The sequence below is a fragment of the Centrocercus urophasianus genome, unplaced genomic scaffold (genome assembly GCF_019232065.1).
Source record: "Centrocercus urophasianus isolate 14NV4802_14NV808 unplaced genomic scaffold, USGS_Curo_1.0 seq_14, whole genome shotgun sequence".
Lineage (NCBI taxonomy): Eukaryota > Metazoa > Chordata > Aves > Galliformes > Phasianidae > Centrocercus > Centrocercus urophasianus.
The window spans coordinates 22,651,035-22,671,139 of record NW_024884586.1 but is presented as its reverse complement, the minus strand read 5'-3'; the positions used below and the strand labels follow the sequence as shown (position 1 = coordinate 22,671,139).

Sequence of the window (20,105 nt, the reverse complement as noted above, 5' to 3'; positions counted from 1 at the left end):
ATCACGTGGACAAATTTCTGAGTGCATATGAAATAGGAACCACTAGAAGGTCTCTCATGAAGTAATATTATTGCTGCTGGTCAGTGTTTCCCTCCAAACACTACTTAGTGGAGTAGTGGACAAATTGCTTGTACAGTGTATGTGTCAAACCAGCTGCTAGTTAACGTTCACGTCAAATCCTAAAGCAATTCTAATCAGACGCCTGGGACCTAAGCCTTCCCAACCAACCACATTATGGTGACAAGAGGGAGAAACAAACAAACAAAACCACTCATCATAAAACTAATAAAAGCATTTACAATAGCATTGTAGAAAAAATGACATGTGTCATATTCCATGATTTTAGTTTCACGCTGGCTTATGGGTACTGTGAGTACTCCATTGGAAGTGAAGAGGGACGGAAGTTAATAGTCACCAATAACTCCAGGAATGTTTTCAAGAACATTCTACTGAAACAGTTTGGTGTATTGGCAGCAATGACAAAGAATAACTTCACATGAGAGAGCTGCAACTGGTGGCTAATGGAAAGATTGAGGAGATTGTATTTCTTTGTGATTTTCTCTCACTTAAGATGCAAAGAAATAAATCCATTCAGAAAACAAGTAACCTGCTGAATATAAGCTACTGAAATGTTTTCGTTGTTAAAAAGAACTTTCATCATGGAAGAATCATCTCTGCTTGTGAAGATTCCCAAAGTACATTTGATGTTCAAAGTCATCAGTCCTCAGACATCCTTTTTAACTAGCAGTCAAAATGACTCTCCTGCACTCTATCACTGAGTGACACACAGGGCAGAGGAAACTGTTAGCCTAATACCTGCCTCTCCTGCACAGAGGTTATCGGTGCGGGGAACCAGCAGCAAGCTTTACCAAACACATCCACATTCTGGCTTTCCTTCAACAGTGTTGGACAAGAGCTCCCCACCTCACAAGGCAGGGAGCAGCAAAGAAGAGTCCATAAAACCCCAAACTTGAAGACGAGTATAAGAATTTCAGAGTCCTCACATCCGGCCGGCGGTGTGCATGTCTCTCCCCCGAACCAGTGTTTGTTCAGTGCTCCCTGCAGACTGGATGTGGCCTGAAACAGGTGGGTGAAGCTCACCTCTGCCCAGTGCGGTTCCTGTTCGCCTCCACATTTAAGGCCAAGTTGTGTAGAAAGAGAAAAAGCTGCCACCACACTTGATTTCTGTTCTGCTGATGCTGTAGAGAACAGTTGAAACAAAGTTATTTATATTTCTAGAATTGCAACATACCACTTCTCTTTTCCAATAACAACTCAGTTACACTTTTCAAGAGCAGACACTTTAATCCCATCAGCATAACAAGGGGGTGCAGCAAGGGATGAGAGGAGAGAGGGAAATGATAAGTTCTCCAGAAATAATTGTAGCTCTAACATTACAAAAAGAAAAGAGCAGATCCTTTATGCATTGTGCACAAGAGGATTAAACTTTTTTTTTGCTTGTAGGATTTTGCAGAGTTTAGCCAAGTGCTGTTTTTAATCAGATTGGCTTCTGAGCCTTTCAAAAGCCCCAGCTGCATGAACAAACAACCTTTTTTTTTTTTTTTTTTTTTTTAAAAAAAAGCCCCCCTTCACCCCAAAAGTAAAAAAAAGTAAAAATATAACTGGTGATCCATCTGTAAGTGATTTGACACCGTGAAGGTCAAAGGGTTAATCTTCAATTTAAACCACACTGCTGAGACAGCAAAACTCTGATTTCATCTAGTACAAGAAAACACATTCGTGCACACACACACTCCCCCACCCTCCCCCCACCACATTTTCCTTCCCAGCATCTCCAAGATAATACTGCCCTTTTTATAGCCACTTTTGACAGTAAGCCATAAATAATCAGCCTTGGAGCCCTTTCCTACTGACTGGAGCCAATTAAACCTTAAGCAAGAACATACTTGAAAACACACAAAAAACCAAAACCAAGAGGTTATTTCAGGTCCCATTGTCAGGGAAGAAACATGGGAGTTGAGTTTCAGGGGGACACAGCACTCTATAATGCAGCTCTGGGGCAGGGACACTGTCCCTTCTTTTGTTATGTGTAATCACCTTGCAAAAGTGGCTCACATTATACCCCCACCTTCCCTCACTTTAATGACATCTCACACAAACAGGTGGGTTTCTCTTTACATCGCTCAGCCTGGGATACTATTTCACCTCAATAACCAGCTCTCCATTAGAAGTCAGGCTTTGTTTTCTCATCCAGAATTCCATATTTGTTAAGCAGGACTGATCATTTCTGGAAAACAAAACAAAGCAGTCCCGATTCCCCCCTCCCCCAATCCCCAGCAGACAAGGAATCAGAAGACTGACTTCCAACAACTTTGCTTCAGTACACAGGAGTTCATAAAAGAGCACTGAAGCACATTATATGAACAAGATGTTTCAACTTAGATTAGCTCAACAGGGCAGAACAACGTGGTTGTAAGGCATTCTTTATGTAATCACAAATAGGGGAGAGCTGCAACTGGAGTTAGTGTATTAGAGATGAGCTCTCCAAAGCCATCCCAAATATTAAGTTATATTCATATTTAGGCACAAATAGGTCTGTGCCATTTGTATCACAGCTATGTACTGAAACGGCTTCAGAAAACCTGTGCTCATCTTGCATCTTAGCAGTGGTTCGTTCTCCGCCTCAAGACTTACCTATTTGTCTCCTGGTTTTAGAAGAGTTCACACAGATCTAATCACACATTTTATCACTATCATGCTTGGTGCATGCGCCACAGATGGCAACTCAAGAGCTTGGTATCATCCAATTCTAAGGAACCACTCCAAAGGGTTCAGTCCATACAGACTGCCAAAACATGGCTAAGTTTACATAAAAAGGTCTTTATACACTATCCTCTAGGGCTGGGTTACAAACATCTAAATTGTCCTCAGAAAGTAAGATGCTCTCTGTTTTGCTGCTTGCTTCTCAGTTTGACCAGGCTTGTCCTTCCTTGTCAAACTCCAGAGACCTTTTTCACCCTCCTCCACACTTTCAAACCTGCTCAAGCATACACTTGGACCAAAATGTTCTGACGGCATCTAGATATCATGCATTTATCAAGTCATTATGGCTTATGCTGAATGCTCCTTTAGATCTTCATGGTAACATGTCAATGAAGCAGCATGCAAACACAAGACCTTCGTCTGCAGTTACTGCAAACACTGAACTATACTTGGAGAGCAGAGTGGACAAACATACTACGGGTGCTCCAAAAGGAATCTGGTTACTTTGGCAAATTATCTCATTTCACTGGCAGACAAAAAAGAAGATAAGTGTATTACAGTGAACTGGTAATAGAGATTCAAAATCATGATTAAAGATGCTAAACTTGAAATACATCTCAGCTGATTTGGTATCTGCAATTTCTACTACACCACCCTGTCAGGAGGACAACTATGTGGAAAAATCCTGGTATTTAATGTCCCAGTTCATGTAGGAGACTGCTTTTCACAAACCACAGCAGATTTCTGAATATTCTGTCTCCTGCAGTTTTAAATGGCATCTCAGAAAAAACAGCTGTTATTTGCTATGATAGGTAAAGAAGGGGAAAACAGAGGAAGGACAGAGCTTCTCCTCCTGTTTTTTGTTAGATCTCTATTTTCAGAATACTTACAGATCTGCAGGACAGCAAATGGGATGTGGCATCACAAGCACTAATTCTAACATTAAAAAGTAATTCTGAAGTTAAAAAGCACTAATGCTAAAATGCTAAACTTTTCAAAACTTCACATTCTACTGTGTTAATTTCACTGCCTACTTGAGCTACTTTTTTGGTAAAGCATTTTCTTCTTTCTCCAGTTTAAAGTGTTTCTCATTATTTGCAGGAGACACTCATTGAGATTTTCATACAAAGAAGAACTCAGTAAGAACCATTTCGACCTGCTTCCCCCTGCTTATGAAAACTAAGATCTCAAACAACTTTATGAAGGATATTGACATCATTCATTCTGTTTTGAAGTGAAAAAAACTGAGCATGAGATAACTCACTGCCTACAACCTTCCAGCAGGCCAAGGACAACTTTCTAGGTTTTATGCTTTGACCACAGGCCTTCTGGGTCCATATTTAGCCAGCATTTCCTTCCATGGAGTCGTAGCTCACACACACTTTCACTGGCTTGCAGACTGAAGTGGTCTGCTTGCATTGTCCTCACTCGCGTTGCTACTGGAAAGGAAAACAGAGCAGGAAAATGATCAAGGCCAGAACTGATCTGTCAAAAAAAGCTACTTTTACTATTGATCAAGCCATCCTAACTCATCTGATCCACGCCATCACATAGTCAAATTGCTGCTTGTGCCAGCACAATGGCAAGGTGGCCTCAGGAGAAGAGCAAGATGGACTGCTTCCATCAGGGGCAAGCCTAGCTAACAGGGCTTTCATAATTATGGTTTCATTTCAGGGCTGATCTGCTCTCTGTGGCACCAATTCAGTGTGGGATAAGAGCCACAGAATGGAAATGGTAGATATAATTTGCAACAGAGATAGATAAACCAATTTATGGAAAGAACTTCTGAGCCTAAAAAAAGTACTTTTCACAAGTTTCAGGAGCTTTTCCCTAGAAATGCCTTTGCCAAAACCAAAATACATCTCAGAACTGGTGGTTTTCCCTTTGGTGGGGTTTTTGGGGAGACAAGTTTATAGATTTGTTTTTGGTGTTTGTGGTATAACTCAGCTGCCAGGAAGGGCAGAAAAACCAGGAGAATTACTCCATGAATTCTGCATCTAATTTTTTTCAGATGTGGTATGTTTCAAGTAAATAAGTAAATCCTTACAGTCTCCTCAGACTCAGGACCATTGCAGTGCAAGACAATATTTTTCCTAAACCTAGCTATAGTGATTTAACCCTCATCAGATCATTTCAACACTCAGACTCACTGCTACAGCACAGTATCAGAGATGAACACTTTGCTACTTGCATACAGCAGAAGCACAACAAACATTTTGAACTTTCTTCCCTCAGACCAAAAGAAGCTCTTTCTGCCCTCTACATTAACCAAGACTAGAGTTGTGAAAACAGTAAGTCAACACAAAGCTGGAAACACATAAAAACACTTCCTACTGCAGCTGCTTTTTAAAGGGATATCCTTAAGAGACTGTCTGTCTGAGATGTTAGCATGAATGCTTCAATGAGTCACAAGGAAAGAGCATTTTACAGGAAAAGCGTCCCGTGCAGCACCAACAGCACACTAGCAAAGCCTACACCATGAGCTGCACTGACAAAAGCCAGAAAACTGGTAAACAAAAAAGTGACAACAATTTTCCTGGAAGCAAATTAAAGGGAGCACAACTGACCTGACATTTATTCCCTCTTCAGAGTTAATACTCCTAATGTTTTATGCCATCAGTATACAGACATCCATCTGTCGAACAGCACTCCAGATATCAAAAGTTTTTTACTCCTTCCAAGCCCTTGAACATGGTGCTCAAAGGAAAATCAGTACAGGTAATACAACTTAAAGAAAACTTTGTCCCTCTGCCAGCTCCTTGAGTCCTTGGGCATAAACGTTTAAAAGATTAACTCTATATCATCTGACAAAAGAGCCATTACTATCCTTGAAAAATAAAGAATATGTTCATCATATATGCACATACTATACGTGGATATAGCACACTCCTATCATATATAAAGAACTGTGCACCTGCCTGCCCTCTTCAGCTTATGGGCAACTTTTGACTTTACTTCACAGTTTAGAGATCGTTAAGGGTCAAATTTTGATCCTATCTTAACTAGAAGGATTAAAATACTAACATAAATAGCAACATTTTACCAAAAGAATACTGGCATATATGCACATAAAAACATCATTCTTTCTTTAATGACTAATACAAGTACCAGCAGTAAGTTGTTGAGTTTTTATTTGTTCACTGAAAACAAGAATACTTGCACACTGGGAACAGCTGCTGACTCATCTCTGAGGGCTGTTTTGGCTGCCAGGTGGCTGGAGGCACATTGTGCTACCACAAAATGTGCTTCAGCTCACCGAGACTAGAAAGTCACAGTCCCCACAGCAACAGAGGTTACAGAAGGTGTCCCCGCAGTTGGAGAGAGAAATGGAAATCAAGTTCAGGTCTTTCCAGCTGTGATTGCTAATGACCAAAGAATAATGCATGTACTTCAAAAAAAAAAAAAAAAAAAAGACAGTAACAGAGAACAGAAAGAAGAGCATGGCAGCACAGAGGGAGAACAGGGAATGTCCTGACTCGCATAGCCCGTGGTTCTGCTGAACGGGGCAATATTTGAAGCTGAGGGAGGCATTCTCCTGAGCAAGGCTCCCTCAGCCAGAGTTCCAGCAGACTTTGCAAAGCAAGACAAGCAATGTGCGTGCTTCTGTAGAGAAAGGGTTCTCCTCCTTGCACAAGAGCAGGAAAACGTGGCAGGGAGGGACATGGTGTGGGGCAGGAGGATCACCGAAGATGAGCGCTGGCCTGCTCAGCAGGCCTCAGGCACAGACCTGCTTTGGGTGCAGGTGAGCCCTTCCGGGACTGTCTTGTAGCTCACAAACAAGCAGGCAGCTGCTGGCCTGTGCCTTCCTCTTGGGCTGAGCCTGCAGGAAGTGGAAGCAGACAGGCGCCATGGCAACAGCCAGCTGACTGTGAGTTGGGAAGGGCAGCCACCGGCCAGCGCGTTCCCAGGCCCACAGCACCAGCCCAGGGCACGGAGAGTTATTTTCCACCACAGAGGCGGGAAGGAGAAGGTAAATAAGGGTCCTATATTTCCACAGGCTGCACCTGGTGCTGCCTTGCCCTCAGAGCTGTGCCTGGGCAGGGCTAGCTCCCCACCATTCTGGGATCCAAGGTGTGGCACGGATATCCAGGCCACCCCTCCACTGGTGTGCAGGCTGAGCCCAGGAGCAGAGCACCTGGCAGCCAGGCAGTGGAGACGGATCTGTTTTCTTAGCATTTAAACTCACTTTGAGACACTGTGCAGTGCACGGGAAACACCCCCTAGTGATTACAGCACACCTCAGGCTTCCAGCAAAGTAAAGCTCTGCAAGTTTTGCAGGACAACAGTCCAGCGGGATGAGCGCAGCGGCGCTGCCCCGCGCCAGGGGGAGCAGGGGGCAGGCAGGTGCAGAGCCGCAGCCTGCGGGCACAGCCGCCTCTCGTCAGCAGCTCGGATGACTCACAGGCTAAATTTAGAGAGCGATATAAACACGGCAGCCGCAGCACAAATACTGCCCGGCAGATCCATTCTCACGCACTGCGCCCTCGCCTCCTCTCTCACTGGGGTCAGCACAGCCATCAGGGGGTCGCTGCTGCTCCGGGGCCTCTCGGAGATAGCTGCAGCTCTCCATCGCCAGCCTCGGGTAACAGGTTACATCATAAAGACTAATGTGGGGTAACAGAAGTTGCCTCACGGCTTTATTTTTAGATTGCTATTCTTTTGGCTGTGGCGTGGTCCTCAGAAAGATTACTCTGCCACTGGCAATGGTAGCTACCAAGAAAAAAAAAAAAGACAGCAAAACAAAACAGACTATAAAAGGCTAGTGGGACATTCCCCTTCAGTGGCTTGAAACAAAGGACACCTCTGCAGTTGGACCCTCACTTCCCCATCTTTCTACCATAAAATTTAATTGTGTAATATGCAAACGTGCACACTCCTACCATAAATAATCACTGCAAGCATCTCATCATCCCCCTAAGAAACAACAGTATCTTAATAAGATCAACCAATCTACACAATTCGACTGCAGGCCCAATCGCCGGGCTCCCATCTGTGATCACTGCATGATCTCAGACAAGTTTTAACCTGTGTTTTCTACTCTCTCACACTAACAAATAAGTGCAATACTAAGTGCAACTGTTCCTAAATTGAAAAATGATTTCTCAGCTGTTGCACTGTTATGAGTAGAAAGAACATTATCACTGCCACAGGTCACATGGCACTGTGAGAGTTGAAGAAATGCAGCACATCCTGCAAAAAAACACTGCAATTTCACAGAACAAGAAGCACCGTACACTACTTAAACCACACAAAAATGCATCAGGTGATGCTAGAAATACTGTAGAATAGCTCACTGTATATCACTTGTACTGTCCCCAAAAATACTTTGCATTTTTTTAATGGAGGGCAATTTTGATATTTTGAGACTGTAGCTCTAGTGCCAGAAAGTACCTCAGGTGAAGGAGGGATTCCCAGCAGCCTGTTATGCAGTCCTCACTTCTTTCCTGTCACCAGGCTCCCTTATCCTCTGCCCAGTTCCTCTACTAGAAGCAGGCAAGAAGTTTTGCTTTTTTAACATTAACCACTTTTTCAAGCAGGAGAAAAACAAACATAATATACTTAAATCTTTTGTCAGATGAAAGTGTAGAGAAAAAAAGAATAGATTATGCTGACACCGAAGTTTTGTTTCTTTATAAAATTAATGTGTAACAGTTGCATGCAACTGCTGCATTGAGTTCATACAGCTTAGTCTCCAAGAGCAGCCTTGTGTGGCTGCCTGAGGAAAAGCAGAAGGCAAGTACATGCAATAGCTCCCCCTAATACTCTTTCAGCATCTAACTATTTTGAGCTTACGACTTCCTGAGTCAGATCTGGTTTCTGTTTACCTAGTGACCCTTTCAGTAGCCATAAACTTGTTCCAGTTACTCCTGAGCCCAGGTAAAGCACCGGGATGCACAGTCTTTTTTTGACAAGGAGTCCAAGAGCTATCTATTGCACAAAAAACCCTACCTAATTTACTTTGAGCTGTCTCTTTGACTTGATTTTACCTTGTTCTTGTACTGGGAGTATCAAGTTTATCTGCAACTTCATGTCACTTCTGATTTCAAATTAATATTGCTGCTTTGTCTTGTATATTTCTTAGGCTTATCAGTCCTAGCCCATTTTCTTTTCTCATAGAGAGATTCTAATATCTTTCTTTGCCTTTGAACCCTTTGCAGTTCTGTTGTTTCATTTTTAGAAGAAAGTAAATCAGAACTATATGCAAAATTCAAAATATAGGAGAAACATGGATCTATACAGCGGCATAATTGTGTTCTTGCTCTTCGTTTTCACTTTCAGTGCAACAAAGTATTTTATTTCAAGACAGAACTAAAAGGGTCAAGCAAGTTTCTGTTAACCTAAGGTCAAATAATCAGCTTCACAGGCAGCAGGATTTAGGAAGCATCAGAACAGGTGCTAGGCAACAGGTTGCCATGCCATGCCATTTGCATGCGTAAGGGAAGGTGCATTTCCACGCTCACCTCTTTTTTACCGTTTTGGCAAATGATATTGAAGAAATCTAATAAAATCAGGCCAAAAAAATATCTGCCTCCACTTCCCCATATCAAGATCCTGATTCCATCAATTGCATGAACTCCTCTCCCAGCATTCTCCTTTCCTCAGACTTACTATTCCAGTTGCATAGCTTTGCCTCTCAATTTTATCCATTTCATATTCTGCCTCTCTCCTGTCCTCTACACTGGGCTCACCCACTTCCAGAATTCTTAGCCTGGTAATCTCCCATGCTGTGCTCCTGCACACTTGACCAGACACTCAAGCCCTGCACCAATGTGAATCCCACAGTCAGCAAAGCTGAACTGAAGATCAGTGCTTTGGACAGCAGCAGCAGAGATCAGCCCACAGTAGCCAGAAGCAGAGATCTTGAGATGTACAAACCTATTCAGGAAATAAATGAAAGCACTTACCCCGAGTCTCAGAGAGACTGCAGGTACAAGTAAAGAGTTGTTGATGCTACAGGCTCAGCTGCAGGCCAGTTTTGGAATTTCTACATTATTTAAAGTCTTTAAAGTCTTTTCTGACTTTTTTTAAAATGTAAAGTCATGTAAAGATGAACTTACCAAAAAAAAAAAAAAAAAAAAAAAGTTAAAAAATTAAGTTACAAATTCCCTGAATGTCCCCAGTAAACTATGAGAGAAAAATGGAGAAAGCCTGCTGAAGTTCTGGATAACAATTGCACAGGTAGTGCTGTGTACCCATTATGCTGAACTAAGAAGCTTCTGACAAGATACCCAGGCTCCCTTTTGCGTAAGCAAAGGTGTCTCAGGAGGCCTCAACAATTCTCGTGAGACACAGAGGGGAAAAAATATGCAAAAATGTAACAAGTTTCACTTTCAAAGGAAAACAACATTTCCTCCCATACATTTTCAGTATCATTAAATTGAGACAACTGGTACAAGTCTGGTAGCATGTCCACAATTGAGGGATACAGGCATCCAGACTCCACATATTGCTTGGGCCCACTGCACAGCGACAGCAAGAGTTATCTGCTGAATCAAGTTGGGAACTGTCAGAAGCAAAATTTTCTATAGCTAAATTCATGGGAGGTTTTTTGAGCGTGGTCAGCATATCTTAATCAACTGCAGGACTCCTAATGTGTTGGAAAGGGGCTTTGTTGTTGTTTGTAATGCACTTATTTACTCAAGAAAGCTCAGCTCTGATTCAGCATCTGGTTCTCATTGAGGGTCAGCTTTTTTTAAACCAAGCTTTCCAGATGGGTTGACTGAAGCACAACGAGGTCAAGAGACTTGTCTGAGGTCATACAGCAAGTCAGTGGCTCTGCTTGGACTGGAGCCCAGAACGGTTCAAGGCTACTACTCCTTGACTCCTAAAGACACAACTTCATTCCCCCATGAAGTGATCACTACGAAGAAGACACAGTCCTCTCAAAAAAAAAAAAAAAACCAGTCCCCTCAAAGCTGCAGCTTGATGTGATAGTTATTTGTTAAAACCTGTAGTGTTCAATGTCTGAATGGATACAGGTCAAACTAGAGGGATGTAATACTGATATACAGTGTCATCCACCTCAGTCTTACATAATATACATTCTCCTATAGGGCAGCTCTGCACTGCTGCTGCAGTCCGTAGTTTTCTATTCACATTCCACCCAGCAGCACAGCAGATCATTAAATTTACTGTCGGGCAAAGCTGAAACCTCTCCTCAAAGCAAGAGAGGTCAATTGAACTCAAGACCTGTGGAAGAGCCTGAGCACTTGTTGCTATGGGCAAGGAAGCCTGGCACAGGCAACACATCCCTGCTGACTGACCGACAGGGACTCTAAGCCCAGTTCTACTCCTCATAACCACCAAATGCACCCTTCAATCTATGCCACAGGCTGGACAACAGTCAGCAACTCAGACAGAAGGCACACAGATCCCACAGCAAATGCATGCTTGCTCCAAATGAAGAGGAATGCAACTGCTGTTTGATTCTCCCATAAAAAGCATGACTCAGCTCTGCACTGTTTTCAAAGGGGCAGAGCAAGAAATGTGGAATGGAGGAAACACTGCCAGAGGCTACACAGCCTCAGACAGGTAAGGGCTACCTCTAAAGAGCTTTAGAAAACATAGATGGTCTTGCATGTCATTCTAAAGAGCCCTTCTGAAACTGGATTAACCTCTAGCAGGGCTCTGATGCTCACAAACATTGAGCTTTGCTCAAGTCTTTCCTATAATAAATTCACCACCCTAACAAGATTAAAGCCACAGAGTGCTAGGGAATGTTGTGTTACTGCTCTAGCACTGTTCTAAGGATTAAAAAGTCAGGTTTTAAACCACTGTATTCTGTTTAATACATTATTAGCAAATAAAACCCTGAAAATGGTGTACATGCCAAAAGCAAGCATAGGTGCAGCCAACTTTCTTATTCTTACAAGATGCATACCCAAAAATCTTTTGCATAGCCAAGAACCACAAAACAAACACCACATAGCCAGTGAGCACAGGGAAGAGATAACAGTGATTCTCTAGGGTTCCCAGTGTGGGATGGGGTTAGATTGTGCATGCAGATGAGTCCAATGACAACTCAGTGACGTCAACCTCAGCAGCAATTGCCTGTTCAGCTTCCTCTCACAGCCAGAGAACAACCAGCAGTCCTTGTGTCAACACAGCCCTGCTGCTGCAGGAGCAAAATGAGAGCCATACCTGAACTGCTGGATTGTCTCACAGAACTGAAGAGCCAAGTGAGGGCAAATCTTGAGCTGGCCACGTGACTTACTCCAACACTGAAAGTCTTTCCTAACTCCTGCTGAATGAGAGCATACCTTTTCTTTTCACAAGTTCACAGATAAGATGCTTTGTAGTCTCCAAGAAGAGGCACAGCTTGTTGAAAACCAGACTTGCTCTCTCTCAGGACTTCACAAGACCGTACTGGTGTGACTAACCTTGTGGTTTTCTAAATCTGATTCTTTAGATCTGATCTGATTCTTTGGGATCTGATCACTTTGGAAAGTTGGTTTTGACCAGCTGTTCGAGACAGGTTGGAATGGGGCATCCAAATCTGTGTTCAGTTTTACAGCAAGCTAGATGACAGCCTGGTTTTCTGTGTCTCAGACTGCCCCACAGCACACTGTAAGCCACTCCATGCCTCTCCAGAGGCAGACTGCTCGCTTCTTCAGTGCCAGGCTGGAAAAAGTCACTGCACACAGGACATAGGGGCTGCATGCAAACCAAAACCAAAAGCCATAGGAAATCCTCCATGCAGGACTTGGAGGGGACTGGACATTTCAACAAAAAACTCCATGGGGAACAGCGCCTCAGACACTAGTATGTGGTTCAGTACTTAGTTTCCCTGACAAACAAGAAAGAATCCCCCAAGCAGTTGCAAATGCCAAGGCCTATCCCAGGGTCGGGCTGTGGAGAACCACTGGCTGAACTATTCCATCCTCGGCTACGTTTCTGGATTTCTTCGGTTTTGTTTTCAAATGTAAATGGCTGAACAGCTCCCCCCCTTTACAACTTGCTGCTCTTCCAGTCCAAACAAAGGCAGCAGAGCTCCTCCTCCGCTGGCTGCAGGATTGGGTAGTGCAGGCGGACGCCTTTGTTTACTAACTCTCCCACATGCTTGGCCGGCACGCACTGGGCTGGCCGGGCAGCCCTCGCCGCAGCCCTGCGTGCAGCGCAGGAGGCTGGCAGCTACCCGCAGCCCAAGAGCAGCAAAAGCCAGACCAGGGGCAGCTTCACAGGGCCGCTTTGGATGGGCATTCTTGGATGCGTTTCCAAGGCATAGATATGAGGTAGGTTCGCTCCCCGAGATGCAAGGGGTCAAGTTACAACCAGTTCCACCACTTCACTCCAGGGCTCCTCCGCTCTGGAGACATTAGCCTTCCCTTCACGGAGACAATCTGGCTGTAGATAGCTATTGTGATGAAAAGGTGGCGCTGGGGAAAACCCCGTTTCAACCAACACCACATGCTAAAAAGCTTGTGGTTGCTCATCGTTTTCTGTAATTTGCAAAATGACATTCATAGCCCAATCCACCTTTCTACAGGTTAATCTTCCTGTTACAGCTTTAACCTTCCTTTAAGAACAGTCCTGTTTCTCCTTTCTCTTTCTTATCACAGAGACAACTAAAACTTTGCCCTGCCACAATCCACGTCCTCTGATCAGGGCAGAGCTCCTCACTTACCTTTGAGAAGAATTAAACGGACTCCAAGTTAACAACACCAACACATTTGGAATGAGATAAGCTTCTTGTCACTCTATGAAGTCAGCAAGTGTCAACTTCTTCATATGCACATTTGGATACACACTGCAACACCTTGCTGGACTTGCATACAAGTAGGGAAGTGCTGCCAAACTCTTGTCACCAAACTCTGCACAGCTGGAACTTCTATTTGTTTACCATTCAGTAGAGAAGGGAGGGAGAACGGAGAAAGAATCTAGATTTTTAAGGGATTTGCTTTTATTTCCTTTCTTTAAAAAACAGCAGAGCTCTTTTTTTTTTTTTTTTTTTTTTTTTCTTTTTTTCTTTTTAAAGCAAAGTAAAACAAGATTCTGTTTTTCAGACCTGATGGCATTTTACAGCTGTCTTTTGTTGTGAGGAAGTTGGTCACAAGTCTGAGATACTAGCTAGGACTGTCTCACAGAGGAGTTGCTATCAGGTCTAGCATGATCATAATACACTCTAATATTTGAGACAGCTATCCCTAGACAACAAAAGTGCCAAAACAGACTCTAGGCTTGCTGTCATCTCCAAGATGAGGAACTTACACAAGTCACAGCCAACCAACTGTATCACAGAAAACATGATGCTGGTGGTAAGGATAGCAGAGAAGAAAAGCAAAATGCTAGGAAAAGCATCCGTGGCCCTTTTGCTGATGAACCAGGAGAGCTGGAATAGCAGACAACAGCAGCTACCTTCCCAGTCAATAACTGCAGTTCTATACATGCTCTTCCTTCTACCTATCAATCTTTCAAAGAGAGCCATCAATCTAGCATGAGCAAAATACATAAGTATACCATGCTGTTTTGTCACTGCTGGCAGCCTATGGCTGCCTTAGGCCACAGCTTGCTTAGCCAAAGCCTGGAGCCAGTCTTCTGGAGCACCACTCTCAGATAAGAAATACCCCACCTTCCCCTGAGGAAACACCCTACCCGCTGTATGTGGAGCCGGTGGAACTGGTCCGCAATGCACTGCAACTTCCGTGCAATCTGCACCTCAGTACGCGCCTCCCGCTGACCTTCCTGAGGCTCTTCTTGGAGATTTGGATCCAATGCAAAGCCAACTGGGGGGACATGTAAGCGGTAACCAGCATTCCCTACAAAACAGAGACCAGAAGAGTCATTCTTCTAGCATAAAGAATAGTTATTTTATTCAGTATTACACTTCAGGCATACAGAAAGAGTTGCACATAATCCTATTTTTTTTTTTAACTCATTTTAAAGTCCAGTTTCTGAAGCCAAACAATGTCTGCATATACCATAAGCATGCAGTACGAATTTAATTTGCTCGGCTTTTAATTAGTTTTATAACAATTAAGCATAACACTGTGTTATCAGTGTTATCAAATGACTGGTAGGATCTTCCACTTGGCTCTTTTTGCTTGTTTGTGGTTCAGACAAGTGCAGAGGTATTCTTTTTTCTTTAATGACAATTTTACATTTCTTCCAACATCTTTGCCTTAAGTTGTCCCCCTTTAAGGGTTACTGTATGTTTTCCTTCAGATTTTTCTCAGTCATTTTCTCTAGTGTTCAGTGGGACTGATTTGAATTAAAGCTGGATTGGATACACAGTACTGAGTGGTGCCCCATCAGTTATCAGTAAAGTGCTACTTATTCAACAAGTTTAATTCCAGTAAAGAGCTTGAAGTCTGCACCATTAAGTGGGAATTTTTGCATTTTCTTCTCTTCATTGCAAACCTTCAGGAGTCTTTCTTATGTGGATGAGTAGCACAAGAGGTTTAAAAAAAAAAAAAAAGTAGGTAATTGGTAGGATATGACAGATGGTGAACATTTTAATGCCTGGCAGCAAAATAAACTGACAGAATAAAGTGCAAAAGAAAAAAAGTGGAAGTATCAAGTACAGCAGAAGCAATCAGCAAGTGCCTAGTTCTTGCAGTGACAAGCAAGGGTAAGAAAATACAAGTTGCCACTCTTTAGGGAATAGGACAAAAGCAAAATAATTTAAGTCTTTTAATTTAAAGCTCTAATGAAAGAAATTGCCTGGCTGGGGAAGTGCTGAAGGGACAGTTTCCTTGCTGAAAAGCTGGTGACATTGGAGTGCTCTTACCATAGAAGAGTCTCCGGGGCTCTTCAGTGACTCCACAAGGCAACATAACATCCTGACTGGAAGAGGACGGGCTGAGTGTTTGAGTTGCCTTGTCCTGCTGCTCAGGATGCCTGACACCGGGACCACAGCAGTGTGTGAGGGGAAATAGTTGAAACCTCCCCAGAAGGCAGCTGTAGGACTGGTTCTGTGTGAAAATGCCAGTTGCAGTCATCTCACCAGGCTGACCTGCAAGTCCAAAGTCATCAGAGTGAAACACGTCATCGTCCAGCCCATCCAGGCTAGAATAGTCCTCTTCCAGGTAGCTGGGGCGATCCATTGCTCCTGCAATAAAGAGACATTCGAGGAAACAGCTAAGACACAAGAATCACATCCAGGAGACAATGCCTTCTGCTCCGACAGTAAAACACAGCTCTTGCTTCCACATCTGCTTCCCCCTCCCTCCCAGTGCAGTCCATCTGGGTGGGCATGAGAGGTGAGAGACTCAGTGGTAAAGACTGGGGCTTTGCAGAAAGTCTCTGTGTGGTTGGCCAGAGAGAGCCAAATTTCACATGTCTGAGATTCCACCCAGGGCTCCAATCCCACAGCTGGTCACAGGGCAGGAGCCAACCCCCAACTTCAGCACATAGAAGCTGAAGACACTTGATTGTAAAAACAACCCCAATCCCTCAAACAGTCTTGTGCCAGTCAGCTTCTTTGGGGTTTGCTCTGCTTTGGCATGCTCTACTTGAACTGTATGTTTGGCCCCATTCACTTTTTCCCCCCATCTGCTGAAGTAGAGTTCATAATCACAAGGATGCCAAGTTTTTAAGAAAACCCGGTGGCTGCAAAGCTCACAAGATCTGGCAAAGCTGTTCCTGTGAAGTTCTCCACAGCTTCTCCCAGTATAAATCAACCTTCCCTTCAGCTTCCCACTTCTTCCCTTGGCTTAACTCAAGACATGTCCCAGACTTGGCAACACAGCCACTTCACTACCCCTCTTACCCTCAAGCCTACATGCACTGTCAGTGTGTCATTTTGCCCTACTACTAAAGAAAAGAAAGAAAACAAACAAACAAACAACAACAACAAAAAAAAACACATTTGCCAGTGTCAGGCTTTAAAGCAGGACTTCTGTAACCACCATAGCAAATGCTCCTGAGCTCTGCTGCAGCACAAAATGGGACAAAGATGGTGGAAGAAAGAACTCAAACCCTAAATCACTGTTTCAGAGCTCTTTGCAAACATACAGTAATTAGAAGCAGATTTTCCAGAAAGCCACAAGTCCCTTTACTGTTACCTGTGCATCTAACCCCATTGGAAGACAGTCTCCTAAGAGATCCATCTCCAGGATTTCCACCCAGTTCCAAACAAGGCAGTGAAATTCAACTCTTCACGTCTCTTCCTTTGCTCTGGTTTGCGAAGCATTTAACAGAATGGAAGACTAGCAAGAGGAATTTCAAGCCTGAAGGAGACATTAATAATAATTTTATAAGAATGCGTTCAGTGCTCCCCTTGGATCTCCCATCTCCCCCCAGGTGAGCTGCACTGACACACCAGCGTGTGAGAAGAGACAAAGGGCCTGACCAGGGCATGAGCTGTGTACACAGGGCCTCAGCTGATGGGCATATATTTGGGTTACTGCACCCCAGCAGCTCACATGGCCCTCCACCAGTGCCAAAGGAAGCTTGCAGAATGGACAGCAGCACCATGGATGGATGACAGCCACGCTGCCTTCGTGTAACATTCACAACAACTTCATCAACAGCTTAAGGGCAGAGCACCAAAGGGAGTCACAGGTCCTGAGACGGCGGCACAGATCTTCTGCCAGCTCTGCCATGGGAGCACATCTCCTGACAGAGAGGCAAAAATGACCGCATATTTCATCTTCACAGCAAGGTTTGCCAAGTGTAATCCGTCATGGCCCCACTGGGACACACGCGATCATCACAATAAAGTGCAACAAAGGCACAAAAGGAGGTTACAAAGAGCAAGGTTTACTGGTCCTCCCACAGCTGAGGAAGACTTCAGATCACTTCGGAAATGCTGCAGACAGAGCGCCAAAGCAGCGTAGAGGACAACTTACCCTAGAGCTCACTTCAGTTCTTCCCAAGAGCCCAGAGCACAGCTCAGCGAGCAGCGGCCGCCGAAGCCGAGAACCACCCGGGGCAGCGGCGGACGCACCGCCCGGCCGCGCTCCCCCAGCGGCGCGTCAATGGGATTCCTCCGTGCGGCGGTCACATGCCGGCGCTGACACCGCGCGGCAGAGCCGGGGGAGGGCTCAGCACACGTGCGTGCCAGCGTCCAAAACAAAGCCGGCGGCTCTCGCTCGGGCAGCGACAGCGCCTTAACTCCTCCCTCCCCATGACACTGGAGCTCTCCCCCCCGAGCGACGATCCCGGCTCCGGCGGCCGGGGCTCCCCACGGCACCCCGCAGCCCGAGGGGCTCCGAGCCGCCCCAGTCTCCCTCGGTCCCGCGCCCCTCCCCAGTCCCACTCACGCCGCTATCCTACAAGGAAGCGAGCCCCGGGCGGCCGAGAATCGCGCGCGGTGCCCACGCAGGGGCAGCGGGGCGCGATCGGCAGCCCCGGGTGCACACGCACGTAACCCGCCGCACCCGCTTTGCCTTGCACCGCCCGTGCCGCCCAGAGGCGTACCCACACCCCGGCGGCACTGTCACGCCGGCTCCAGCGCGTTACCGCCCGCGGGCCCGGCGGCGAGGAGGCTCCCCAGGCACTCACCGCCAAGCGGGCCGGGCCGGGCGTCCCGCGGGGACGGGGGCGCCCCAGCAGCTGAACCGTCACCGCGCCTCCCCGCCGCCAAACTGCCACCGCCGCCGCCGGGCGAACCGCGAACAGCTGACGGCGGCTCCGCCCATGCCGCGCGCGCCCCGCCCAGCGGCCAATGGGCAGCGGGGGGGCCGAGCGGCACCCGCCGCCGCGCGCGAGGGGGCGGCCCAGGAACGGCTGAGGAGAGGGGCGGGAGAGAGGGGAGAGCCGGGCCGATGCAGGGTCGGCCTCCGGGGGCGCGGCCGGGCCCCGCGCTGCTGGAAGTGGTGCCGTTCATCTTCTGCCCTTCGGCCTCTCTAAGCGTGGGGTTGGCGTGTTCTTAGGTGAACGGCGTCACTGGACGCGCGCCACCCGTCGTCGGGGGAGAAAACGATAATTTCAGTGGCCCCGGAACACGGGGATAGCCTGCACGGGAGCGGGAGCACCCGCCTCGGGGAGCAGCTGGGGCCCGAGCGGGAATGACGTTGGATCCGTGGCTGGGCGAGGAGCGCCTCGCGGGGCCTGGCTGTCCTGGAGCGGTGCTGCGGAGCCGCTCGGCTGTACGGGCTCCGGGAACACCGCAGCGCTTGGGCGGGGGCCCCAGGTCGTAGCAGTGCCGCACAGCCCGGCCGGGGGAGCGCTGCGGGGAAACCCTGCGCGTTCGTCTACCTTTCCTATCATCGGTTTCTCATCGATTCGTTCAAAGCGTGGAAAGGAGGCAGGAGGCTGCAGAGGCAGAACAGGGGGCTCAGCCAGCCCAGCTGCACTTGCAGTGAGGCTGTGGCATGCAGATCAGAGACGGGACAGGTTAAAAAGGAGAACACTCCACATGTAAAACTGCTTTTTCTCATGCTCTATCTGAGGTGGGAATGAGGAGGGAATAAAAGCTTACATCTGTTATCGTTCAGTGGGACTCGCTGTGCAAGCGACTGTTGTGTTTAGAACCCTGTGAAGCTGCTCTCAGCCTGAGCCTAGTGCCACAAAAGTGATCCCAAGCCATCCAAGAGCAGAGCCGTTGGCACGGATGGGCTGGGAAGCCATTGGCTAGGTTTGAAATTGATGAGAGTTTGACTCCAGCAACAGCTAGTTATTTTCAAACAAAACTTGTATTTCTTGGCTCTATATGACTTAGAAAATTCTCCTTCACTTTTAAAGAATGAATGTTGAGGGTTTTAGGCTCAGGGAATACTCTAGCACATTTGGTGGTTATTCCTGCATATGTGCAGTACACAGAGCTAAACACCTAAGCTAATAAGGATAAATTCTTAACAGTGCCTCCTCACTGAGGCACTTAACAGGAGCCCCCTCAATAAGAACATTAAGAAAAAGATGAAAGCAGAGACTTGGTGTGCCAAACAACAGCTTGCTGTTGTTCTGCTTACTCCGCCATTGTCTGTAGCCATAGTTTCCCCTGAGTGCAATAGCAAAATCTCCCCGAAATCAGAGGTGCATCATGAAGCTCCTCAATTCAAAACAGGGCCTTGTCAGGTTGCCTTTAAAACCTACATAAGGAGATCACTTGGAAGGGAGATTCTAAAACCCAGCTGGCAGCTGAGAAATGTTAATTGCTGTCAAGTCTGCCACACAGTTATTGAGATAACTTAAATTCAGGGGACGGCTTTGATTGGAAACTGATTGGTAGCAAGGTGAGGTGAATTACCCTGTGTTCCTCATATAACACCCTCCTGAAAGGGTTCTGTGAGCCTCTCTGGTTGAACACTTCAGTCACTGTGATTTTGGGTGAGGTAGTTAAAATTGCCATTAATAGGTCAGCAAGCTAATAACATGCTCCCTCTCCAAGATACCTGCTTATTTATAGTTCTTGTTCATTAGTTCATTTTTACTCTTACCTTTGCCAGAAGGACCGAGCTTCTTCTTCATTATCAGAGGGTCACTGCATATCTGACTTG

General features: G+C 45.9%; 1 protein-coding gene across 3 annotated transcripts; it reads right to left on the bottom strand.

The window, feature by feature from the left end:
• Positions 1-277: 277 nt before the first annotated feature.
• BMF (Bcl2 modifying factor) lies at positions 278-18,243 on the bottom strand. 3 transcript variants are annotated; one of them, XM_042814522.1, is made up of 5 exons: positions 18,169-18,243; positions 16,728-16,892; positions 15,452-15,772; positions 14,317-14,480; positions 278-1,199 (listed from the first exon to the last, which is right to left on the bottom strand). In XM_042814522.1, exons 3-5 carry the CDS (start codon positions 15,765-15,767, stop codon positions 1,098-1,100), a joined length of 582 nt encoding a protein of 193 aa, XP_042670456.1. In that variant the 5' UTR covers positions 15,768-15,772; positions 16,728-16,892; positions 18,169-18,243; the 3' UTR covers positions 278-1,097. The 3 variants fall into 3 exon arrangements, with proteins under 3 accessions (XP_042670456.1, XP_042670457.1, XP_042670458.1); XM_042814523.1 differs by lacking the exon at positions 18,169-18,243 and adding an exon at positions 17,514-17,531; XM_042814524.1 differs by lacking the exon at positions 16,728-16,892 and having other exon boundaries at positions 18,169-18,225.
• Between the last annotated feature and the right edge of the window lie 1,862 nt (positions 18,244-20,105).

Coding starts and splice junctions, on each gene's coding strand:
- BMF (XM_042814522.1), bottom strand. CDS start 15,767: ATGGATCGCCCCAGCTACCTGGAAGAGGACTATTCTAGCCTGGATGGG. Junction 14,481..15,451: donor GCCCCGGAGACTCTTCTATG/GTAAGAGCACTC, acceptor TCTGTTTTGTAG/GGAATGCTGGTTACCGCTTA. Junction 1,200..14,316: donor ACCGGCTCCACATACAGCGG/GTAGGGTGTTTC, acceptor TGTTCTCTACAG/CATCAGCAGAACAGAAATCA.